This window comes from Amblyomma americanum, chromosome 8, assembly GCF_052857255.1.
Source record: "Amblyomma americanum isolate KBUSLIRL-KWMA chromosome 8, ASM5285725v1, whole genome shotgun sequence".
NCBI lineage: Eukaryota > Metazoa > Arthropoda > Arachnida > Ixodida > Ixodidae > Amblyomma > Amblyomma americanum.
Window position 1 is genome coordinate 16,583,337 of NC_135504.1, and position 26,231 is coordinate 16,609,567.

Here is a 26,231-nt window from a genome sequence, read left to right on the forward strand (position 1 = left end):
ACTAGTGCTAATCTTTTTTTACTCGCGACTGTACATGCTTAAGCTGAATATTGTTTTTGTATTGTATGAAGTTCTGGCGCAAAACACTAGAAAGCATTAAAAAATACGAGTTGTCGAGGGAATAGTGATTAGCGTAGCTGTCAAAAACGTGTGTTTTTGTTTCAGTTTTTAATGTGTTTAAGTTTGTCGCGCGTTATAAAAGGTTAATATTTGGAGAAAATGTTTGGGTTCTGGAAGGAAGCTGACGCGAAGGTTGCTATACGCCAAGCACAAAGGGTGTAAGTGGTTTTAAAACCTAAATATATACATTATAAGCCATCATTTTACCTTTCGCGATTCTAAAAAGATGAGTTGATCAGCATAATCTGGAAAAAATAGTCCTTTCATGAGTGGATATAGGCAAAAGTTTGCTTCGTTCAGACATAGGAGAAGTATAAAAAAGTACTGCAGCTTTTCATCGTTCAACTGTTCGGCAGAAAATATTTCTTCCTGCAGGTCAGCTAGAACAGAAAGCTTGTCTTGTGTTCTTCAGGCACACCTCATCGGGCTGTTTAATTCAGGATAGGAACCCCACCTTGCTCTGGCGCTTAAATTTCAAAGTAATGAACAAATAAGCGCAGAAACCAGCGCAGCTCAGCGAATGGAAATATATAAACCGCCGCAGTGGCTGAGTGGTTTTCTCAAACAGCTCCGGTAGCAACATTTAGTACCCGAAGCTCCAACCGTCCTATTAACTTCATAACTCTACGCCGCAATCGAAAATGTCCTCCCAACAAAGCTTGACACCATGTTACTCCCGCGATTTCATCGACGCTAAGTACCGCCTTTTGGAGCACCTTGCGGCGAAGGAGAATACCGACGCCCTCAAACGAGTTAGCTTCTGCCAAACGCCAAGGGAAGGTCACCAACATCTGGACATCGGCTGCGGACCAGGAACCTTCACTAGGGACAAGCTTGTTCCTCGCGCGTTGCCTTGCAAGCGGATAGTTGGCCTGGACAGGTCGTCCTTAATGGTCGAATTTGCGAAAGCGAATTCAAGCCATGAGAATGTAACGTTCAACGTCTTCAACTTTGGTGACCAAGATGTCCAGGAGCTGATCGTCAAGTATGGCCGCTTCGACCGTGTTTATTCTTTTCTTTGCTTTCACTACATGAAGGATGAGCCGAGGGCTTACAGGGACTTGGCCGAGCTACTTACTGCAGGGTCTGGAGAGTGCTTGATTGTCAGTGCACTGGCTGCTCTCCTGCCCACGCATGGCTCAAAGTTCATCTCATGGACCGTTGGCGAGGAATGATACCCGTGAGTACAGAGTATACCAGTCCGTTTGCGTGAATTAAAGGCAGTTTCTTAAGCCCAGCTGTATGCATTATAAAGACGTAGTTTGGAGCAATGGGATCAAACTAGCAGTTTTTTTATGATTGATTAGTGAAATACTGACTGTTTATTATAGGTTGCTAACTGTAGCTTTCTCTTGATAGCACCTTCACACAAAGGTTGCCCCGAATTTCGACGAGAAAAATAAAAAACACCTTAAAGGAACGAAGACGGCTAAAATGAAACAAAAAACTTTTTGTTATTTTTTTGTGATATCGAAAGTACATTTTCTTTTCTAAAAAAAAAAAGACACCGCAATGTGCTGTTCTCATAACAAACCCGCTTTGGTTCCTACATCGAGGGAGAGTAAACCTTATGTGCTCTAAAAAGTGTTGCAGAACTCCCGTGGTTGGCTCCCCATTCCAGGACCCAGTTGATTGCGTTATTTCTTGAGACAAACACGTATATTTCAACCGCACTGTCATTTACTGACTAACCGAATCATTCGGCTTTCACGCAGGATCCAAGAAATTTGTACTCCGAACAATTCAGGTTCAACTTCGACATCGACCTCGGTAAGACCGAATCCAGAATGCGAGCAATGGTCGCAAAAGCAGGACTGGCATGTGTCGCATGTCGCGTCTACGAAACAAAATGGTTGTTACCCACGGCGGAAGCATGCGTTGGTAAGTCACTTTTTAATGCCACTTTACCAGGAGTTACAGTGACATTAAGGCAAAGATATTACCAGTTGTAACATTTAAGGCATCCACAGAAACTTATTTTGCATTTTACGTGAATGCAATCATACGGAAAAGTCCAGCAATGCCTGGTTCCTCTAAGATGCAAGGCAGGACCACACTGGTCCAGCGAAATAAGCAAGAAGCATTGTTTGCTAATACAGCGAACATCTGCTGCCTGTTCAGGTCGGAGTACAATACTTCTTTTAATGTTTTTAAGCGGCTGCTCATTTTCCGATGGTCATTCAACGTTCCACCGTAAGTTTTCCACCGGACAAGCATCATTTTTATTAGGAGTGCCTGAATAATATAGCGCTGGATCAATTGTTTAACTCTTTCTTTATTTATTATTAATAATAATAATAATTAATAATTGGTTTTGGGGAAAAGTAAATGGCGCAGTATCTGTCTCATATATCGGCGGACACCTGAACCGCGCCGTAAGGGAAGGGATAAAGGAGGGAGTGAAAGAAGAAAGGTAGAAAGAAGTGTCGTAGTGGAGGGCTCCGGAATAATTTCGACCGCCTGGGGATCTTTAACGGGCACTGACATCGCACAGCGCACGGGCGCCTTAGCGTTTTGCCTCCATAAAAACGCAGCCGCCGCGGTCGGGTTCGAACCCGGGAACTCCGGATCAGTAGCCGAGCGCCCTAACCACTGAGCCACCGCGGCGGGGTATTTATTTATTTAAATGTAAATGTACACATTGCGACAATTATGAATCCACCATGACGATGCCGTGGCCAACGCACCAATGATGCAGTGTGTATTTCTACTAATAGCGGAAGGCTTCACAACGAAACACTTGTGGGTGACTTTTAGAAATTGTCAATTACAAAAAAAAAAAACCTGTAGTTCTTTCCCGCCAAACTAGTCCCGAGGTCTACGCGGGTCTGGGTCGTCAGTACAGAATGTAAAAAAAATGCTTTTGATTCGTTTCAGATTCCATATATTCGGCTGTTTTGAGTGGTCCAAGCGAGTACCCGCATGTGATGTCCCGGCACTGAGGAGAGACTTATCACGTCAACTTGAGAGCAATGCAGTGCCGTCGAGCAGCGGATATGCAATGAGGATGATTCTCTAAAGCCTCCACGCGAGGTCACGTTCGAGCATCTGGAAAAAATTCTTAAAACTCGTTCGTTAGATACCGGCGGCTATGTTTCGCAGCTATTAACGGAGGTTATGGAACAATCCTCGCTTTTCAGTGCGGTTTTAAAACTAACGAAGAAGTATGCGAGTAAAGAAAAAAATGAAATTCTGCTGGGCCAGCATTATATTTCATCACCGCATGCACTCATACGATTGTCATTTCACGCCAAATAACCTATACGTTGCATTCAACGGCATCAAAATTCTTTGAAACTAATTCTCGTTTATCGTGTCATTGTGGAAAATACTCTCCATGATCCTGCTCGGAGAAAACAAAATTTTAGAGCTGTGGGCGCCAGCACCACTTCGCAGTTGGTAGGAAAACATAGTGCAATAAAACATAAATGAAAAGTAGATTTTTTTAACGCATCGGCAAGATTTCTTCAGATAAATTGGAAGACACTTGCTCCTCCAAGTAGTGCAGCCTGACGAGAATTTAGTTCATTTCTATATAAATAGATATATAGAAAAATGTGTTCATTCACAGAAATTTGAACTGTTTGGACAAATATTTGTTATTAATGCAGTTACCAATTCTATTTTCTCGTACTGCCAAGTCTCAGAAACGGCTCAAATAATTTGGGCATCAAAAGGACGTCACTCGTTTGAAAAATAACATTCTAAACCTTGTAAAAAGTCGTTTTTGCTGTAAATTGAGCCATAAATTGCAAAATGAAGTGTTTCCGCTAGTAATGTCAAAATTGTCACGTTACTACGAACTTTCTAATGAGATTTATTTCAGAAAGTTAGATCGGGACACTTTCTCTGTTAAGCAAGAAAATATTATTTAAATATCAGCATCTGCACCACCGTACCCTGGCGCTGCTCAGTGCTAGCTTGACAGCAGCAGCATGGAGTCATGTAACAGTCTTCGCGGTCTTTCAAGTAGATGCTTCTAACCTTCACGTGATCAAAAGATTGCTCGGCGCATGCATCCATGTTTGTGGATTTGAAACCCTTGTGTGGCCACGTCGGACGAACGTCCAGCATGTAGTCACGGACAAAATTTGACGGGATACAGGTTTTCACGGAAAAAGGCTTAATTATGCGCGGTCAAGCAAAGGAGGTGAATGAAAAGCATAGAAGCATGAGGGGACATGCGTGTTTCATCCAGCGGAACAAATATCGGCTTACTGGCAAGCGAGGCAACACAGGAATAAATTATCCCGCAAACTTTTGCTCTCGACTGAACAATTCAGTGATGAATTCTCTTTTTTAGGAACCCATTTCTAGACCCAAAGGCTGCGACACGCTTTGTTTTCTTCCCAACCCATGTAAATAAGCAATGATGGGTCGTTGCTGGACTTCAGCGTGGCCTGTGCATTCTGGTATTTACGAGCACTTCATACTTTCCTCAATAAAAATCGCATGCGCTATTCGAAAATGAGGTGGCAATAAACTGCCATTCTATAAAAATATTAAAATATTTAATCGCAGGACTCATTTCACAGCTGCCTTTTCACATCTCTCCGTCCACGAATTTGCTCATTCTATCAGTCCATCAAGGCCATCCTGTCGGGTCTGCGTAAGTGCTCAAGGTGCTGTTTAGACAAAATTCAAAAATTTTGGTTTCCTATTTTCTGTAAGGGTAAGATAACGATTTGATTGATTTGAGCTGTGCGTACTACGCAAGATATTAAATTATCACATACAAGAAGTGCTTTCCGAAACTCAGTGCGCAAAGGGAATTGTTGCACTGGAAACACTAGGCTGCTGTATACCTTTCAAGTACGCCATATGGGCGCCGTACGGCGCCATGTGCCGGTGATATAAAAAATGGAAAAGACAGATCAGAAGGGAATCATTCTATGATAACTGGAGAAGCCATGCCCTAATCTTTGAAGCTAAATCATAACGTCTTAGAACTTCAAACTACAAAAACAAATTTAACAAAGATGACGCATGTGCCTAGTGTGTTTAAGTGTGTAGAAACTATTGAACACCTTAAATATGGCGGTATCCACTCGGGTATCGATGCAGGCACAGTCACCCTTCCTGAGGCCCTAGTGTTTCGAGATAACAATGAACACGTGAAATAATTTGCGGTAAAAGTTATCAAAAAGAGATTGGAAGGTTAGGGGCTAAAAAAAATACAGGTGACATAAGGTTAGAAGTGCAGGATGAAAGAAATTGTATTTAAATAAAATGGCGAATTTATAGACCAATTTACTACACCGAAGGTACTGATTAAAAAAAGAAAGATTGTTTACCTAAGGACGAACCTTCGGCTCCTTGAAAACAGTTCCGGATTTCGCAGAACTCTATAGATATAAAACAATTGTCTCTTGCAGTCTGCGTACGTTATTGATCAACACTTGCACTTCAGTGGCCTCTGGTTCGATGTCATGAACAAGTGTGTTTCGGAGCAGAGCTTCCGAGCACTCTATTGTAGTCCCCAGAAGAGCTTCAACAATTTGTTTAATGCAAGCAGCGTATAATATCTGTCGTTCTAGGCACATAGAAACCATGGGGTTGTCATTTCGCCCTAATTAAGTACAGTGTGGTGGGCAAAGGCTAGCATATGTTTAAAAGAAACATTTACACTTGAATTTTTCACTCATTCCTAATGCAGTCCTCGATCGTAATTTAACACGACCAGCACGTACCATGGCCTTCTAGAGTTCCCTCCAGATACACTGCGAAAGTCACGCAAGAGTAGATTTTGATTAGCTTGTGGAATATGGTGGATTCTCTTTGCACGAATTTTTATTCAGGTGTCATCTTCGAGGCATATTAAATAGACGAGGCATCGCGACGCCTTCTGCTAGCGTAGCGCGCCATTCTTAATGCACGTACATCCTAATACCCACACGCTGTTAGTTATCACCATCTCAGGCTGTTTTAATCGCGTTGGCTAGGCAAAATCAAGGCCTCGCAATCGAAAACAAACCCTGCTACGGTTTTCAATCTTTATCTACCTTCCGCTAAATACGTTTCCTGCTGGATGGGAAGTTAGGATATTGGCATTACCAACTGAAAGCTGTGTAATTGGGGGAACATTGCTCTAGCGATAGCCTATAAATGAAAACTAAACTTGGTGCCACAAGCCACAGCTTCGTAAAAACCTCAAATGTACCCTAGATAATCCAGTTTCAGTTAAACTCGGTATAGGAAATTGTTGGCCTCTTTCAAAAGCTCGCAAACAAGTTTTTATTGGGAATGCAATCAATTCGAGTAATATGCAAAAGGAAAGTAGACTGTCTACATTGCATAATTTCTACCATATTATACTAGCTGCTTTCTTATATTTTCTTCTTTTACATCCAAATTACAGGTTTGGTGCAATGCCTTCTTGAGTTGGTTTACTGCCTGCCACGTCAGTGCTCATACTAGCCTTGCTGCCTTTTCCGACTCACGCTTGCAAAAGCTTAAAATCCCAGCATCTCATTGCGACCAAGCCACCAAATCGCTTTTTTCGTGGTGATAAAGAGTTTATATGCGTTTACAAGTAAACCATAAAATGCCGCTCAAAATAGACGAGCGGGGATTCAACATAGCAAGCTAAAGCTCAGAAGATCCCTTGTAGAAGAGGCACTGACCTGGGCAGCACATTGTTGATTCCCACTTTACTGAAGTACCTGCAAGATAACAGCACACAACCCGAAATCCAGGACACTTCAATTAGTGAAGCTGGCTGAACAGAAATGATGAATGAATCCGCTTTGTATGCGTTTAGGAAAGTTGGAATGTCTGGGGTGGTTTTAAACCTTCACGTTGAAAAGAAATAACCGAAATGCCATTGCTATCTTTACAGGTTGCCTGGCATAAAGCAGTCTCCGACAAGATAACACACGAAAGAGCCTGTCGGCGGTGGCACGGCCTTCGGGGAGCAAGCTACAGGAGCCGACGTCGACACACATAGATGATTGTAGTTGCTTGTTCTTTCTCCTTAGCGCTTGAAGCGTGTCGGCAGAGGTGAAAGGACTGTGGCCGCGCCGCCATGGCGGGGATTTTGTTCGTGTCGCGTCTCACGTCTTCCACTTGGTGCAACCGTGCTAAAACTGCCCTCTTCGGCAAGTGTCAGCCACAAAATTTCCCCGTAAGAATGCAACCAAATTGCTCGCAGACGACGTCTCAAACAACAAGAAATGTAACAGATACCGGAGGAGTTCCCCTAAACGCTGAAGCCTACGCCAATTTCCAGGAGTATCCGTTACGAGAAAACCTGATTGCCTTGCAAAAAGCCAATTTCAAAGTCCCTCCGAGATCTCAACAGCAGCACCTGGAAGTCGGATGCGGTCCTGGCGGATTCACGAAGAGCCACGTCCTCGGTCACTGTTCGCCATGCTTGAGGCTTGTGGCCGTGGACAAATCGCCAGCAATGATTGACGTCGCGAAGAAGACGTCGCAGCATGCTAGAATTTATTACGACGTCCTGGATATTGAGGCAGGGGACGTGGAAAGCTTCGCCAAAAAGTATGGACGCTTCAGCCGCGTGTACTCATTCCTCATGTTCCATTTTCTCAAGAGCCAGAAAGCGGGGTATGTTAACGTACGCCGCTTACTAGAGGACGACGGAGAGTGTTTTCTTACCGGCTGCTTGGAGAGTGCCATCCTAAACGCTTGGCTCGATGTATATATCAGAAAGAATTGGAGAATCGCTATTCCTGTGAGTAGCCTGCTTCTTCTTGAAACCTTGTGTTCTGCTCGTAGAGTGGTGTGCTTAGGAGTATCCGATGTCATTTCATGGCAGCAGTTTTTCTCGTGGAAAGTTTTCTTAATCTACCTTATGAGACCACAGAAATTTACCATTAAAATTTTTCTCGTGGGCCTCACAAATTTCATTGCAGGCCAGCAACTTGGTGCGGTCAGTAGTCCTGAAACGCGTACGTGTTATTGCTTTTTATTGAAATCAGCAAGAATGAGCTATTCATAAATGTGACATCGATATCCATTCTTAGAATAGCAAAAAGCCGTCGTGAAAAAAAGAGTTGCCGCTACCGTCTGGAGGACGCTTAAGTAACGAGCGTTAGCTGTTTGGTTTGATAGATTTGATTTGAATGAGATTGAAATGAGGTACTCCAATATAAATACAAATTTCTACGTTTATTTTATCATATGATAATTATTGGCCGCCATCTTGGATTTATAAATGAAGTCGCTGATTAATCACCAATTGGACATATCAGTGACGTCACCAATGAATAATCAATTCGATATCCTAATGACGTCAACAATCAATCACCAATTGGGTTGCTATATCGATTTGCTATGGCGGCCGCCATTCTGAATTCCTCGGACTCTGAATATTTCACGCCGAAGGGAGGTGGTAGCAACCCCAAGAAATCGAGAAACGTGATGAGTAAGGGGTAACGCTCTGAAAGAAAGCGGCATTGACGGTGGTTTTAGCGTCACTGCTGAAGAAGATGCAAAATTACAGTTTGTCCGTATTCTGTTGCTTGTTAGAATTTTGACTAAGAACTAAATTACAGTCACTGAAATGGCTTAACCATGAATACGTTTTCGTGGGCTGGTTGATTCTTCGTCATGTAGTGAACGGCGTGATCTGAGATGACGAGGAAAGAGACCAACACAACGCTGACTAAAAACTGAAGTTTACTGCCTGGCAGCATTTACAATTACACAAATGACGCAAAAGAGTTTACAGAACACACGCGCCGAGATTAAACTAAAAATAATGACAGAAAATTTTTGCCTAAATTTTATACACACGCGAAAGCAGATTTGCATGAATTATGACGCCGACGAAGACAGAATTTTCTGCGTCTTCGTGCCGCAGATGAAAGTTGATGAAGGCAATGTGCAATGCACTCCTCGAGAGTGGGTTGCAGTGTGTGTTGCGTCTCAGATCACGCTGTCCACGTCATGACGATGAATCAACCAGCCAACGAAAACGTATTCATGGTTAAGCCTTATATTAAATTATATAATTATCATATATTCTCTCCCGATATTTTGTTGCATCTTTTTCTTTTAAATTACTCTGAAATTTCACCCAAGGCGCAATCATTAGCTTGACACCAGTTTACCCTGTTCTATGGGGTCTCCCCACTGAACCCTGGGCAATCCCCCGTCGTGAGTATGTGCCATGTCAAAAAGGCAACAACAACAACAACAACACGAGTCATACTCTGCTGCGGCGATAGCACAGTCCTCTAAAGCACTGGCCAGCAAAGCAAAATACCTTGCGCCCAGGCGCTCTGCGACCAAAGCTCCCCTAGCGCCATCAATATTCATTATCATCATCACAATACCAACTGAAATTTAACCGCAGTGATCCCTTTAAATTATAAAATAGATTTATGCAACGCATGTTGATATGTTGGGGAAATGGTCGCCTGAGAACTATAGGCTAACACAAAACTTTACTTTGCAGGATCCGAGGAAAGTCTTCTGCGACATGCACTATTTCTACTGCAAAAAGTCTCCAAGTGAGCTTGAATCTCAAGTGCGAAAGTTAGTAGCAGATGCAGGACTCAACTGCCTTGACTGCCAAGTGTACCAAAGAAACTGGGAGTTTCCAGATGTCCAAACAGCTTTGGGTAAGCGGCGCTGTGCAGTACCATCCAAATACACTGACATAATGCCGGGGTCGTTAAAGGTGCTAGGTACTATACACGCTTTCCTAACCTGTAAGTTGTTCACAGCGAAAAAAACATTTTCCTGGTTGCTATCTTCGAGGTGGCACCTAATACCAGAAGCAATGAGAAACGCATCTAGTACACACGCCTATTAACATCAACTGTGCTCAGCGAAGCAAGGGCTGCAATTGGCAATGGCCTTTGGGGCAGGTGAGACTGAATGTCTTCAAGTAGGCGCTCCCAGAGCCCTACATTTGCAGCAACTGTGTCGCTTTGAGCTTCTACAATTGAATTGTTTCAGGCAGACCTCACTATACTGGGACATTTAAAGTTTTGCGACCCGTTGAATCTCTTTCCCACTGAAAAAAAAATTTCTCTCCCTTCTCATTTCAGACTTCGTGTTTATGTGCTTCGATTTTGAACATCAGGTCCCGGCTGGAGATCTCTCGGAGTTCAGGGAAGCTTGGAGAGAAACCTTGACAAGAATGAGAACGCCAACATCTACTGGCAGCGCCTTTCAATTTACTTTCTACACCGTTCACGCTACTGTTAGTTGGACAAGGCCTGCATATAAATCCTGATGTTCTCATCCTAAAAATGTTTTGCACAAAAACGGACAAGCACATGATAGAAAGCTCGCACAAAAGGCCTCTTCTTTTCGAGCATTTTCATATGCTTGTACTTTCTAACGAAAGGTTCCCCTAGATGTCCATTTGAACATGTCACGAGCCACGGCGCTATACGACTTGGTGGCAAAGTGGAAGGGGGCCTGTCATCGATTGCGAAAGGCTGTAAATATGACCACAGTCACTCTTGAGTCCAACATCGCCTTTTTCTCACCTGTCAAAGTGACCGAATAGGTTCATTTTAACGGTCTTCAAGCAAGCACCGCCTTTTTTTTACTACTATTATTGCTCAGAGAGCTAAATTATCCACTACACAAGGATCTGTTTGTTTTCCTGAACAAGAGACGTGCAATCGCATCGAGCAGCTAAATCAATCTCTGTGCATAAGATTCTTGATAAATATGCAGTTCTGTATATTTATGTATGTCTAAAAATGGACTGTATCATAGGCCCCTTAGCCTGCCCTACGCAACAGAGACATAATGAACTTTTTCTTTTTACATATTTAAGACAATGGTAATCTTGACAAGATTAAATTCCACCTTGAATGTTGCCCTCATCCACTCTTTTCGCAGAACTTTGTTAGCCCTTTTACCAGACGGCGCGCTTCATCATTTCATATTTTACATTATTTCTTGCCGATGCACCTTATTAGGCATTTATTTTCCGCGTTTTGTGTTCTCCCCCTTTTAACTTCCTTTAAATTAGCCGTTCCCGCACCGCTCTGCGTCCGTCTTTATCTCCCAATTCCCTTCCCCACGCAGAGTAGCATGCCAGCGATTTTTAAACATCGGCCTAAATTCTCCGCTTTTTCATTAAAGGTTTTCTCTCTCTCTCTGCAGTTCTGCCGGCGGTCATAGAATAAAAGAGGCATTTTACTTATCTAAATAGCAACCATTGACTTAAAGGCAAAGAGTGAACAATTAATAGGTATGTTTATCAGGGTATTGCGTAAGCAACTTTTTGCGCACACAGAAATTCAAAGAATAAACCTGCCTCAAATTGCCAGTGATGACCGATTGTCAGCACTGTTCCTGTCGTGCAGGTCCTAATGTTTAGGAGCGCACTATTTAACTGTCGGCCACAGCTGGATAAGACGAGCCAGGAAATGAATTCAACGTTTCAACTGCCAGGTTTCAACGTTGGCCAAAAAAAGTTGGAGCGGAAATAAGCGGTAGTCGACGCGTTGTAAAATTAGAAAAGTTTGGACAATCAAATTTATTTTAGGGCTTATTTGATGACGTCAAGAGGCTTTGGTGGCGAGGCGAGCGTGCGCTACGGAAAAACGGAAGTTGAGTCTTCTGCCGTCGGGTGTCGCTGTCGTCCTATGCTCGACCATTCGCCGCCATGTTTGTCGGAAGACAGCCTTTTCGTGAGGCGGAATGTTCAGGTCCAAGTTGAAGATGGAAACAAAAAAGTCTGTCGTTCAGGAAACCAAAATAAAAAGAAAACTACTCATTAGCTGCGACCACGCCGCACTTAATCACCGGATTAACTTGAGACTTTCACACAATGACAGCCTTAAAAAACTGGCAGTGGCTTAACTTGGCTGACCCTGGAATTCAGCGAAAAGCAAAGACTCTTGCTAAGTGTCTGATGCTCGCCCATGGCAGCTCCGTTACACGCTCGCGAAAGCCGTTCTATACATACCAACAAAACCCACAAAAGGCTCGGATTCGATACACCGCTGTGGTGGTCACATTTTGAACAAGCAGTGCGATCCCTGCCCTGAAATGCAATGAAGGGGATGTCTATATCGCTTTAACTATTGTGATTTAGATAGCTGTTTATATTTTTTATTGTTTGCTTGATAGCTAGTTCGATATTTTTATGTCCAAATGTTACGCTCACTGCCTTTTCTGCGCCTGAACTTCACACCAGTGAAAATCTCCAAACTAACACCGTGTGGTTTTGACCTGATCATGGGTCAATACATGACTGTCTGCAAAGCAGCGACACTTTTAAGGGCGAGTGTGCTTCCCGGATTGTTTTTCATAGTCAAAATTTTTGGAGCCGAGCTGCAACGACGAAATCTCAAGCCCATATATTTATTAATTTTTATTTGTTTAGAATATTGCTATCCCAAAGGTAAGGGCAGTGGCAGGGTGGGACTGACATCAATAAATATCGAAATATGAAGTAAAACAGTGCACAGAAAAAAAAGAGCGCAGTACATGTAATGGCAAGAACAAAATGAAAACAGTGCCTTAAAAACAATAAACGAAAAGGAAGGGAGTCCACATTATATACTCAATCAACGTCTGAAATTCATCCACGTCGTCCAATTCTACCCACTTGCTATCAAGGCCATTCCACTCGGTTACAGAGCGAGGAAAGAATGAATATTTAGACTTTTTTTTTGTTTGGAAAGGAAACAAAGTAAGCGAATTTATGCGTCTTGCAGCGCAACCAGAAGAAAATTTCACATACTCATGAGTGTTGCTCTTCCATTTACCTTTCACGATTCAAGACTGAAAACGGCGCGAAAAAACGGAACAAGAAGAGAGGAGCAACACACACAGCACCAAACTTGCAACTGAGTGCATTTCATGCGAAAGCGCAATAAAGACAGGAAGTACACATAAAAAACTAAAAGAACACCTGTATTTATTGCGCTTTCGCATGAAATACACTCAGTTGTAAGTTCGGTGCTGGGTGTGTTGCTTCTCTCTTCTTGTCCTGTTTTTCGCGCCGTTTTCAGTCTTGAACCAACTGGCCCAACAATCCTCCCTTTTACCTTTCACGGTTTTAAACAAAAACATAAATTCGCAATCGTATTCCTTAATGATAGCACCCTCGAACCAGCTCTATCGCGGAGTTCTGTAATAGACGTAATGCGATATTGACTGAGGATAAATATAATTGCTTTCTTTCGCACTCTTTCCATTTTATTGATACTAACAGAAGTAAATGAATGTCATATTATATTGCTGTATTTAAGAGGAGGTGAAACAAGAGTCTTATACGCTTGTTTATAAACATTTATAAACATTGAATGTCATATGAACATTGAAGACAGTGAGGCACATAACAATAGCAGCAAAAAGTAGTTTAAAATTTCTCTCTCACCAACAATCGCGTCAGCGTCAGGATAGAGCCACTCGTTTTCGTAAGCCTCGCAAGTGATGCACTCTAAACCGGCGTCTTCTATCATCCGCCTCATTGCGGCTTCTATGTCGGAGGCTGGTGTGTTACACTCGAAGTAGAATGAGTCTGAGAAGACAACCCTTGGGTCCTGAGAAGAAGAAAATAGAAAAAAAACAAAAGCAATGTCTGTAGTGGGACCGCTTGATATTCGAGCTGTGTGTTCTTTAGACGTCGATTTTTTTGCACGGTCTCAAAAGTCAATAAGCAGCAAGGTCGCCACCATCTAGATTGTATTAAGCAGTAATGGGCAAACGCTACTCAAAAACAAAACTAACTTCCTTGCTTACTGCCAGCAAAGTTTTCGTGGGACGTAGTAACTTTCTATATTTGTATCTTCCCCTTCTAGGGAGTAATTACACAAGATTTCGTTGATCCCATTTTTGTCTTTTTTGCGTAGTATTCACCAGTCACTGTACTCTCTGGTTCACCAACATGGACGCCTATCCACTGTGGCAAAAATTAATAAACTTCTTTGGCTGTTTTTGATCGGAAGATGACGATTTTCCAGTTCGTAGGCTGCGAAGGGGCCGATAATTCAGCTTAATGACGCACGAGCAGTCAAGGTTTTAATCATCCGGCCCTAAAGACGCAAATAAATAAAGCAGCAAGCTCCTGAAATAAATATCGTGGTAACAAGATAACTTATTTCGTTCCTGAAAGAATATTTAAAACAGAAAAATTTTACTTACTGGGATGTAGGCTTTCCAGTCGCCCATACTGTAGACTTTGAGCCATATGTCAGCGATGACCAAGTTCACGCAGGATACCACAACGCACTCCCCCCTATCATCGAGCAGTTTGGCAAGATTTTTATACGCTGCTAGGTTATCGTTCACAAACTGGAAACAAAAGAAAGAAAAAACTCGCTGAAACTTTCCGTACCTGACACAAAATGCATCGACATCTCCAGACTCAATGTCCAGGAGGTCGTACGTTATGTCCGGATGACTGGACGCCTCGCGGGCTCGTTCTATCATTGAGTTGTCCTTGTCCACAGCGACTAGTCTTGCGCACGGTCGGCAGTAGTCAAAAAGGAAGCCCCTCGTAAAGCCGCCCGGACCACAACCGATGTCGAGGCACTGATCTTCATCACTTCTGGTCGCCGAAAGCTTGACCTTGTTAAGCGCATGGACACTCTCTCTTGTAGGATATCCCTCGATCTTCGAGTAGGCATCGCAGTCAAACATGAAGGGCAATGGTGCGTGTTCACTCGAGGAAACTTGCTGTTCTTCCTCGAGTTCACGGCAGCGGAGCATGATGTCGCCACAACAAGAACCTAACGAACAGAAAAGAGCGATAGTTGTTAACAATGCTCTAGGGTATTAGTATTACCCTAACTCAAATAAATCTATCAATCGATGAAAACACAATGGCGCTATGATCTAAGTAAACGATAAATGCCCAAAGGCCGGTTGACATTCACTGCGAAACAACGTCGCAGAGTGGTCCCGAAGTTCACATTTATGAGTATGCCGGCTGTCTTGTGCAACCTTAACGATACTCTAGGCGGCTCAGAATAGAATATAACCTTGCGTTGAGAGCATTATTACGGGACCTTGAGCAGCGGGCGATAACAGCTGCCGAACGAGCACGGGCTCAGTAGCTGCGAACATGTGCGCGTGAGCTCACAACTGCGCCAAGAGTTTGTAGATAACGTATGAAGGTTGAGTGCGCTAGCATTCTGAAGATATTGTTACGAACATGAAGACGACGAAGCGGGCAGTGGCGCGGAACGGAGCACTCGCCCGCAGTCAATAAATCATCCTGTATTTTTTTTAGCTGAGACTTGCCATGTGGCATAAAAATTGGCTGTCACTGAGCTAAAGTAGGTCGTGAAGACTGTCCTCTTCCAGAAACCTGAGCGGACTCCGACTCTTAGCATTGTCCGTTAGCGATAAAGAAAGGTGTCCCTTCCTTGCAGCCATAATTCCAACCTCCAGTAATCGTCTTATTCTCGAGTTCATTGTTCTTGGGCACGTGGAGGGGCCGGCGTTCTCCTAATCCCGACCCTGGAGAATTTAAGCTTTCAGTTATTGTTGCCAGTGCGATGAAAAGAATTTACAATGAAAATTATACTTAGCGTTCTCACGTGAGACCTCATTCCTTCTTGATTCCACGTGCCAAGTGTCCTCGCTCATCCCCGTATGGCGGTCATAGTGAAGTTCGACCGAAGCTTCTTGCGAAGAACACGAGAATGGTAAACAGGAAAAGAAATACGGGTAGTGTGGTTTATCTCTCTTAACTGCGATTCGTCCCTCAATCTTTTTAAGCTACTTCTCATTCCCACTTTATTTTGTGCAGTTTATAATCCCTTATAAATAAACATTCAACGTGTAGCTGTGAAACGCTCTCTTCTCTCTGTGTGTTACTCTTAAAAAGAGTGTCCGCAATTAGTAGCGCTTTTCCAGGCATGCACGTTTCCGACCAGTCGCTTAGCGTCCATCACCCTTCATCTGCTATCTTTAGCTACTGAAAAACAAGATCACATTACGAATATCTCCGAGCTCGCACAGAACCCGTTAGCAAAACATTAAGTTGCTGGTGAAAATAAGAACCACAGCAGTTTATCAGCAGCTATATCAGTAAGAGTAACTGGAGAAGTGCAGCTGGCTAGCGCAATATCTGTGCAGACGCGATAACCCCTCGACGGCGCAGTGGCCTGTCGAAAGGATGACTTTCCTCATCAGTTAAACCCCTTCACATCGCGTTGCCTTCAAAACTATCATTTGGCAACACTTCAATCGCCTCGTATTTCTAAACTACTGCGCAATAGGCTCAACGCATGTGCCTTTGCAGCCTTCTTTGACCATTCTCATGTGTATTCAGCACTTAGTCTCACGTGCGCGTTGGCAACGTTACGCGTGGAGAAACCAAGCGCCGAACATCGTAAACCCTTCCTCGAAGAGCAAATGTACGAAGCTTTCAAGAACTATTCCATCAAAGAGAATGCTTGTGCATTGCACAGGATTGCGTTTCTTCAGACGCCAAGGCAGGACCATCAACACTTAGACATAGGTTGCGGTCCAGGAGCGTTTACAAGGGATTACCTGGTTCCTCGATCTTGGCCCTGCAAGAACATTGTAGCCGTCGACAAGTCTCGCCAAATGATTGAGTACGCCAGGCAGAACAGTGACCACGAAAACATTACATTCGAGATATTCGACTTCGGCGGACAGGACATTGAAGACATGATAGCGAACTACGGCACCTTCGACCGCATCTACTCTTTTCTGAATTTCCAAGGCGTCAAAGATGGGCGGAAGGCCTACGTGGACCTGTCCCGACTGCTGACTCCAGGATCAGGAGAGTGCCTGATATTCTCCGGCGTTTCAAACTCTTTTACCGATGCTTGGATGCAGATGCACCTGATGGACCGGTGGCGACAGGTCATTCCTGTAAGTACTAATCCAGTGCACTGCAGTGCGACGTTACTCTTGGAAAGCGCTTATGCCTTGACAAAAATTTGGTTCAACGAAATAGTCCCCATGCGAGCAGTGCTGACAACTTTTCTTTGGTCATTTTTCATTTTTTGTCACCGCTAATGACGGGCCAGTGATGCACACTGTGGCATACCTCTCTTTGTAGCCTCTTGTTCGAGAGGTGTGGTCGTGGATACATTTAGCTGATTTCAGAATACCAGCGTTATTAAATCTAATGACCGACACATAAGTCTTATCTCATTAGTGCCAATGACCCTTTAGCTAAGCATGTTTGTGCCTTTGGCCTTTAATAACAGCTTCATAAAGTGTTTCTTGGAACAATAAAAAAAATGAGCGAATAATTGTTACGAAAGTTTTTTTTAGATGCCATTGCAGAACACTCTGCAGGTGGCAAAACTCTCTAGTTATTAAGTGCTTATTGCAAAAATTGCAATGGAAGCGCAAAGAAACTTGATAATTTATACGTGTGGTGCCATACAGCACTGACACCAAGTGTTGTCTTTCAATCCTACAATTTCGTAGAAGACCATGGCTGTGAAGCACGGGCGTTAAGATGACACCACTGAAGCACTTTTAACAAGTACAATAACTCTTCTTGATTTTCAGGACCCAATGTCTTGTCTGTCAGATTACCACAAATTCATGCTCGACAACAACTTCGGCAAGATTGAGTCTGAGATAAGAGGACTCGTCACCGACGCCGAAATGGAGACAATTGCATGCCACGTATTCGAAAGCGAATGGCCCTTTCCTAACGTGAAAACATTTCTCGGTGAGAGATTCCGTTTGTTCTTGTTTTCTCTCTTTTCTCTTAAGCACGCAGGTGTAAACGATTCTAAGCCTTATGATTCAACCTATCTTGCGAATTCTTTAACGATTTTCTAACGAAGCTCTCGACATCCAGCTACTCAGCCGAGATGTATTTGATGCAGGCTTGTGCAACACCGAAGTTATTAAAAGCTGCTTTCAAATTTTCCAGACTAGTCAAGCGTACTGCTGAGGAAACGAATTTTTAAATCACATTTCCTGCCTTTGCAAGCCCGCTGTCAACAAAATATATCACTGCTTATAGAGTTCTATAGAGTTAATGAACCAATTTCGTCATTTAAGTTACCAATTTCGAGCAAAATATTGAAGCTATCTTGATGTTCCCGCAACCACCTGAATATTTATCCCTAATTTTATTCGTTGCTAATTTGTTTTTGTTATCTTTCTATTGCGTCAAAAACACGTTGAAAGGATGTTTCGAATACAATTATCGCGCGTGCGTTCTGCGCATAATTTGCTTATAAATCAGCAGCGTTTGTTTGAGTGCTAGTTCGTTCATATTTTCAAGGGTTAATAAACAGTCTTCAGTTAAATGCTTTCGTGTCTCCTATATGTGTTGCGCTAAAAAGTATTCCGTCTTCAAAAAAAGAAAATCATTTTTAAAACCGCACTAATTCATATCTTCATCCTGCCGCCGAGGCCCACGGGCTAAGGTGTTCTGTTAAAAAACGCAGTCACGTGATTTAATCCCGATCACGTCAGTCTCGTCTCAGTTGCGGAAAAATGCAAAAAACCCTTGTGCAGCACGATGCCCCAGAATATATTAAAAGAAAACTACCAAGTCTTAGTTATTTGCTTACATGCACCACATACCCAGCAATTCTAGATAAAAGCATTTTTGAGCGTGAAAGCGTTATGAACGCAATTTTTTTCATATAATGCAAGGTTTCACTGTAACAATCAATATATCCGCAGGTCACCCGACGGCAGTCATGTATTTTTTTTTTCTATTCACGTTTTTGCAGTCGTCAAAAGTGCTCCCCATTGGTTTTCTATGGCAGTCTTGACTCTTCGATGTTATCGGTAGAAACACTTTAAAAGAAATATTTTGCTACATCTCAGAATAACGGACCATTATCTTCAATATTTTCATAACAGTGTCGTACAATTTTCTAATTTTCAGAACTTTTGCCTGAGAAAGCTCGGCTTGACAAGAAGTTTGTTTATAAGGGTTTAACGTCCCAAAGCGACTCAAGCTATGAGGGACGCCGTAGTGAAGGGCTCCCGAAATTTCGACCACCTGGGGTTCTTTAACGTGCACTAACATCGCACAGCACACGGGCCTCTGGAAGTTCGCCTCCATCGAAATTTGACCGCCGCGGCCGGGATCGAACCCGCGTCTTTCGGGCCAGCAGCTAAGCGTCATAACCACACAGCCACCGCGACGGCTCTTGACAAGAAGAGAATATGAAACTTTCCGTGGTGGGGAAACGTCACATTTATTATAATTTTCACTAGCCAGTACACTGATCGTTATTCAATAATTATTTTGCATTTCAGAATCGTCATTCAACGTCATACCATTTGTGCAGTCAATTCCCGAATGCGACATCGAAGATGCGAAGACTGATTGGGCACGCTTGATGCAAGCATCGGCCGCCAAGCAGCGCAGCGGATTCACAGCGAAGATGGTCTTCTACTGCTTGCATGCGAAATCAGCCTCATGAGCCACGACAAGTATGAGTCTCAAAAACTTGAGAAATGAGTCTGTTTTGCGTAGTTCTTCCCTTTAGAACTTCAAAACAAAGCGCATACCATTGAATGTACGCTGGTTTGAATCGACTCATGCCTGACTATACTATTTAGCTTCCCTTATAAGCTTTTGTGTTAGCAGAACCGCGGGATTGAAAACTGAGGAGAACGCAGTAACCTATGGTAGGAAGCACATCTAATAGGTGTTACGTTAAGAGAAAGGAAAAGAGCCGAGTGAGTCATGGAACAAGCCCCGGGTAAATGATAGTGTACTCTACATTTAGGCAGGCGGATGAGATTAGGAGGGGAGGGGATAAGGTGGCCACAGGTGGCACAGGACGGATATGACTGCAGAGTAATGGGAAATACCATTTTCCTGCACTGGGCGTAGTAGGCCTGATAATGATAACTTTCAGGAGGTAATTAAGTATTTCCTAAAAAAGGACTATGTGCCAATATTTGCGGTGATCAGATTACCAACAAGCGAAGAATCTTGTACAAATAAAGTGTCTGTAGCAATATCACTGACTTGCTTCTCTATCAAGCACCGTTCTTGTGTACATTGTCTGCAATTTTATCTAAATGAGGTCGTGCTGATGTCTAAAAGGAGCAAAGGAAATGTTACCGACCAAAAATGATGTTGTCAACATATTGTTACAAGAAACCGTGCGTTCTACTAATCTAACAAGTGACGCACACAAACGTGTCCAGAAATGACCATTTCTTCCAGAAACAGTGTCGCATTGTAGTGAGAATCCTATCAATAAAACAATGGTGCGTAATCTCTGATAGTGATAATGAAGCTTTCCTAGAGGCGGAGGAGGAGCTGCTGCTTGGTACATAGGAATTGCGGCCTAGTCGAGCTGTTCACGACAGCTTTTCCTGGAACTCCTCACTCACTGTAAGCTTGGGGACATAAATAAAGCGATTATTATTACACCGTCGAAGACTTTGAAGCGCGGTCCCTTCTGCGTATTGCACCGCTTTCAACGTCATTTTCGGCACAAGGAGGATCTCTTCTCGTGCTTTTGAAGATCCCGTTTAAATTACAAGCGTTCACTTCTAACAAAAATCAGCCCACGCCACTTTTTATAACCATGAAGCATTAAATCGCGCAACTAATGAGTCAAAGATTTTCAGAAAACGAGTGAGCACATAAAGAATTATTCTCTTGCATCCTTTTGTGGCATAAATGCATAACTCCTCATGCCTAGCTTATCCAATAAACTGTCTTTGTCCGCACAACATGCTTGTGGCTCCGTGCCCTTTTATATTTTCCGGAAATGTTGACGTCACGATACGATGGCACAAAATTTCCAAGCCCTCTATCAAGATTTCCGACAGTCTATGAGAGATGCGTATCTTATTTACTAGCGCGTCTAGCTGCAAACACTGTTAGGGCTGGGATATTAATAGTGCAGCGTTTGTGCTAAAGGACGCTATCCAAAAAGGGCGTTTGTGGAAGGATGCTTCCAGCTATCTTCGGTAGAAAGTCGTTGCGTCGCAAGTCACAGCATGTTGTAATGGCAGGAATGCTGGGGGCCTGAACTTTTTTAATTTGAGCAAGGCGTCGTCATAAAGCAATAAAGACTCCCAACCAAAAGGGAACACATAAAACATCGCTGAAAACAATGTGTCAGGAATGAAATATAGAGAGTAAGAGGAATCCTGTTATTCTGTGGGTTTAGACAAGGACGACATAATGGGATCTCGTCATTCTGTAGCGCCACGAATAATGAAAAAACGAAGCCAAAGGAAAAAAAAAACGTCAGTGTCGTAAAAAAAAGCATTAATAGAATATTAAAGAACGTTTGTGCTTTGGTGAACGCGCACTACGTTTTCTTCAGTAAAGGTAGTTAATGCAGGGTTAGAGCACGAGATTACAAAATTTGAATTTGTATTTACAGTGCATTCCATATTTGCAGGGTATAGTGCCCGATTCTCCAAAGGTCACTGAACTTCCATACGACGCTCTCGTCTTCATGCCAGAAAAGAAACAAAAAAACTTTTTTTATTTCGGTCAAGTAAAAAAAAAACAGCTGGGAGTAGCGGCCGCGAGCGGCATGCCAGCAAGCAGACATAGCGGACAGCGTGCTGCAGACATGTAAAGCTGCGAGACAAGTAAGGCAAGCAATAATTTTAAAACTATTTACTAACATGCAATGAAGTCAAATTTCGAGACGTTGACCTTGAGCGTATGTGAAATCATGTTAAGTACTCAGGTATTGCTCGGAATTGATTGTAATAATTTCCTTATGTTGCAAAAAGTTCCAAGATTTAACGCTTTTACTTGTTTTACAGTTCACTTCGCAAAGTAGGCTTTCATTATGCGAACACGACAAAGAGATCGTCAACGACCGCACGGCTTGAGCCAACGTGTCCACATGCACACACCTGTGCGAAGGTCGACCGTAATAGCGTACACGTACACTCAGGAGATAAGGGTCGCCAGGGGAACTGCGATGGCAGCGATTTTATTCGCACCGTATCTCCGCGCTGCAACCTGCTGCACCGGCGCCAGTTTCAGCTCCTCCTCAAGTGTCGTCTGGCAACTTGCCTTTCTAGGCAGCCACATAACTAGTCGAGTGTGACGTATCGTAAAGCAGGAAACACAAAGGAAGCACTAAACACTCTCCTAAACGCAGATGCCTACACCTGTTTACAGGAGTACCCGGTGCGAGAAAACTTCTCTCCCTAAAAAAATCAACTTCAGAAACGCTCCGATAGCATACCAGCAGCTCAGCGGGTTCGCGCATGCGTGCCAGGCAATGATGCAGACGACGTCGCTGCGCCCAACGTTACTATTGGCTGCGCCATCGGCCAGAGACACCCAGCGGATCTTGCGTAAACACGTTACTTCCGGCGCACTTTCTGGCGTTCAGCTTGGGTAGCGAGAGCCTCTTCGGAGCTTTCCTTCCTTCACGCCTACGCTCGTTTCGAGGACTACGCGTCAAGAGGAAGCTTCATTTCTTTGAAAAAAAAAAGCCACATACAGTGTCGTTCCGAAACTTGACCAACAGCACTTGGAAGTCGGCTGCGGTGCGGGTGGCTTCACGTAGAGACACATTCTGAAGCGCTGCTCGCCTTGCTTGAGGCTCGTAGCAGGGGATATATCCCCTGCAAAGATGATGTCGTAATGAAGACGCCGCAGAATCCTATACACTATTACGACGTCGTCGATGTGTAGACGGGACCTCTGGAGAGTTTTGTTAGGAAGAATCCACTCATTCTATTTCATCATCCACTCATTCCGTATCCACTCATTCCTATGTTTCCATTACATTAACCGAGAGAAAGGGCGGGCAAGTATACGTGTGAAGCTTGTTAGAGGATGGTAATTTTTTTTTAACCAGCAGCTTACAAACTCCTCTACTCAAACCGTAGGTCAAGTAAACAAAACAGAGCCATGGAAACCTTCCATCCCTGTGAGTAACATGCTGTTATTAATTTTGGACGTCGATGATCGCGAAAAGTAGGAAAATTTCGGCATATGACGCGGCACAATATTTTACCTCAGTGTAGTAAGGTTATATCAAACATATTCTTCGTGATGACAGTTTTTTTTCGCTAGTCAAGCGCTGCCAGCTTTGGTAAGATCGTAGCTTAGTCATCGATATAACTCTTAGAGTACTGCACTCTTCGTTCGAGGTAAAACGATACTAATGCTCTTCTAAACGCCTGCCTTGTGCCTTTGACCTGTGACAGGCTTCCTACCTCTCCACAAGTCCGGAACGCCGTATAAAGTACGCGCCTTATCAGTGCCTATTTCTGCGAAAACAGCCGACGGCCATTATCTGTAGCTGTTATTCTCAAGCTGATTGCAGAAGGTATTGTCCGAAAGTTGAAATTGCCAAGTTGACTGCATCAGATACAGTGACGTGGCTCCTTTAGCTACCTGTTATCTTGAAACGTCAAGAGGCTTTCGCGAAGGGTTCCGGCCCAACTATTACTTACACCTAGAAACAACCGATATACTCACCTCTTAGCTTAGCGTCCGGACCGACCATGTCTACCACAGAAGAGTCGACGTCGTACTACTCCCGCGATTTTATCGATGCTAAGAAATATGCTTCTTTAGAGCGCCATTCGATGCAAGAAGGTGCCAACGCTCTCGAACGAATTACCTTTCTTCAAACGCCGAAAGAAAGTCACCAGCACTTGGACATAGGTTGCGGTCCAGGCACCTTTACAAGGGACTATCTTGTACCTCGCTCACTACCTTGCAAGCGGTTAGTAGCCGTGGACACGTCACCGTTGATGATCGAATTCGCTAAAGCCAACTCAAGCCATGACAACATAATGTTCGACGTCTTCAACTTTGGCAACCAGGATGTGGAAGAGCTGATGGCAAAGTACGGCCGTTTCGACCGCGTTTATTCATTTCTGTGCTTTCACTACATCAAGAACCAGCTTAGTGCGTACAAGGACTTGGGCAAGGTTCTTACTCCCGGATCTGGAGAGTGCCTCGTTGTCGGGGCCGTCAGTGCTGCTTCTGCAGACTCATGGCTCCAAGTTCATCTGATGAATCGTTGGCGAGACATGATACCGGTAGGTGCAAGGAAATATTTGTCACTTACTACAGAACCCAATCTTTGGGGCCTTGCTGTCTGCATACATCAGGCGTGCAGAAGACAGCTTTGGCATACGGTGCTGCGTTTAATGCATTTTGACCTGCAGACGTCTACCCCAGATATACACGGTATTTCACCGAAGACTGGACATAACTTTTTAAAATAGTATTTTGAGCTAGAACAGCGTTTTTTCGGCATATCATTGTCAACGGGTCAGTACATTAGAATACACCTAAGATGTGCTAACTAGCAGGCTGGTTAACTAACAATGAACACTTAACTTTTTATGTAAGTATTAAAGTTAGGCTCCTTAATTATTGAGGTGCGTGTAGCCCACAGTAGGTAGTATCCATATCAGTTTTAGAATTTGGAAAGTGCAGTTACCCTCAGCTTTGTGGCCCAACAAATTATGGCTACATCGCGTCAAAATACATGTGCTTTCGAGAAGCTCACAGGGAAAGCAAGCTCTGCAGTGCACGTAACTCGTCGAAATAGCCAAAATTTGTTGAGCACCAGCGCCGAAGGTAACCGCGTTTTCCAAATTCTAAAAACTCATATTAATGTTATTTATGGTGGGCTACAAGCCTGTCAGCATCCAAATTCTAAAAACTCATATTAATGTTATTTACGGTGGGCTGCAAGCCTGTCAGCAGTTAATGAGCGTAACGGTAATACAAGTCAACTATCAATATTAGTTAACAAACATTCCAGTAAACACATCTAAGCTGTATTCTGTTGTTCTACATCATTGGCAATGCTATGCCGGATAAAGCGCTCCTTAAACTCCAATAGACTATTTTCAGAAGTTGTATAAAGCCTTAGGTGAAACACCCTGTTTAGGTGTTTTTGTTTTTAAGGACACTCTCGCATATAATAAAACTACACCCCCCTTGATTAGTTGATTGAGGCAACTTATTTACATGCAGGATCCAAGGCTTTTGTACTGCGAGCCATTCAAGTTCCATTTCGACAAGAACCTACGGAAGGTCGAGTTCGATATCAGAGAAATGGTGAGAGCAGCAGGACTCGAATGCATCGAATGCCGCGTCTATGAAACAGAATGGCTCTTCCCCAGCGCGAAGGCATGCGTCGGTAAGTGCACGTTTACATATTACGCTTCCAACGAAAGTTGACGGAGACCTCAGCTGTGCTTCTTGGAAACATCTTGACACCTTAGCACTTTAGCTTGATACAAAAGCGGGACATTTCAAAACTACACAACTACATTGCGCCATTTGTAGACGAGGCTGCCTCACATTGCGAATGCAAAGTAAATCATAATCACAAATAATGAATGCACAGAACAGTGCAGTGAAGCCCTGCTAGGTTTGTGGAATGGAATTTGTTTTCGCGAGCGTTTGAAATTATACGCCACCATATGGTTCGCAGCTGGTTGAATTCAGATTCACTTAGAGCGCATAAATACCCTAGCGCGAACTGTGTTTCTTGATCTCCTGTTGCACGGCCCATGACATTTACAGGTCCACCGTACTATTGATGATACTTATCCGTTAGTAATACTAGTCTCTTGTGGTAATTCCTCGGGGCAATCTCTTACTGAAAATGCGGGGCCGAGGTAATGCGTTGTTACTTGAGCCTCTAATTTACATTTATGCTCCTAATTTATTCGTGTCCGGTTTGCAGTTTGTGACATGATAGCAGACAGTGGGAATGTGCGCGTGATAAACGATTGCCTTGGGCCTAATACTTCAACCGTCTATATGTTACAGATGAGGTACTTGGATCATTTGAGTGGTCCAAACGAGTGCCCCAGTGTGATGTCCCAGCTTTGAAGGCAGAGTGCACACGTCAGCTGCACCGCATCTCGGCGCCCACAAGTCGCGGGTATGGGATGCGGATGACCCTCTACAGTCTACATGCGCGATCGGGCTCGAGTGTTTAGAGGGCACCTTCGTTTCAAGGAGACCTTGTCACATTGTTATTCTGAAAGACGAGGTCTCGAACTAAGCACTATATATAAAACGATGTATGTTTGGTTCCTGAATAAATCACTGATTCATGCCAGCCCTGCGTTGTCTGGTCTTTTTTCTGTAATCGTTGTGATGTTGCTGCCATTTAGGTCTGTCCTAATACCACATTGTGTTTTGAATTTGCTGTTTTTGCGGCTTTACAGTGCGACTTCCTACTATGCCCTCAGTTGCAAAGGGGTCAGGCGGATGC

The 26,231-nt window shown here is 43.5% G+C and overlaps 4 protein-coding genes across 6 annotated transcripts; 3 read left to right on the forward strand and 1 right to left on the reverse strand.

Moving 5' to 3' along the window:
* The first annotated feature begins 761 nt into the window (after positions 1-761).
* LOC144102174 (juvenile hormone acid O-methyltransferase-like) lies at positions 762-1,295 on the forward strand. Its single transcript, XM_077635488.1, has one exon. The coding sequence runs from the start codon at positions 762-764 to the stop codon at positions 1,293-1,295; it is 534 nt and encodes a 177-aa protein (XP_077491614.1).
* A 5,730-nt stretch (positions 1,296-7,025) lies between these two features.
* LOC144100988 (juvenile hormone acid O-methyltransferase-like) lies at positions 7,026-20,446 on the forward strand. Of its 3 annotated transcripts, XM_077633948.1 has the most exons (5): positions 7,487-7,620; positions 9,542-9,707; positions 16,763-16,914; positions 17,566-17,731; positions 19,288-20,446. In XM_077633948.1, exons 2-5 carry the CDS (start codon positions 9,566-9,568, stop codon positions 19,452-19,454), a joined length of 627 nt encoding a protein of 208 aa, XP_077490074.1. In that variant the 5' UTR covers positions 7,487-7,620; positions 9,542-9,565; the 3' UTR covers positions 19,455-20,446. The 3 variants fall into 3 exon arrangements, 2 of the variants coding, with proteins under 2 accessions (XP_077490074.1, XP_077490073.1); XR_013307906.1 differs by lacking the exons at positions 16,763-16,914; positions 17,566-17,731; positions 19,288-20,446 and adding an exon at positions 10,140-10,277 and having other exon boundaries at positions 7,026-7,620; XM_077633947.1 differs by lacking the exons at positions 7,487-7,620; positions 9,542-9,707 and having other exon boundaries at positions 15,997-16,914; positions 19,288-20,443.
* Positions 11,616-14,966, reverse strand: LOC144100987 (juvenile hormone acid O-methyltransferase-like). The gene is made up of 3 exons (XM_077633946.1): positions 14,209-14,966; positions 13,442-13,607; positions 11,616-11,791 (listed from the first exon to the last, which is right to left on the reverse strand). Exons 1-3 carry the CDS (start codon positions 14,773-14,775, stop codon positions 11,616-11,618), a joined length of 909 nt encoding a protein of 302 aa, XP_077490072.1. The 5' UTR covers positions 14,776-14,966.
* A 2,942-nt stretch (positions 20,447-23,388) lies between the features above and the next one.
* LOC144102176 (juvenile hormone acid O-methyltransferase-like) lies at positions 23,389-25,953 on the forward strand. Its single transcript, XM_077635489.1, has 3 exons — positions 23,389-24,027; positions 24,977-25,142; positions 25,781-25,953. Exons 1-3 carry the CDS (start codon positions 23,485-23,487, stop codon positions 25,951-25,953), a joined length of 882 nt encoding a protein of 293 aa, XP_077491615.1. The 5' UTR covers positions 23,389-23,484.
* Positions 25,954-26,231: the final 278 nt, after the last annotated feature.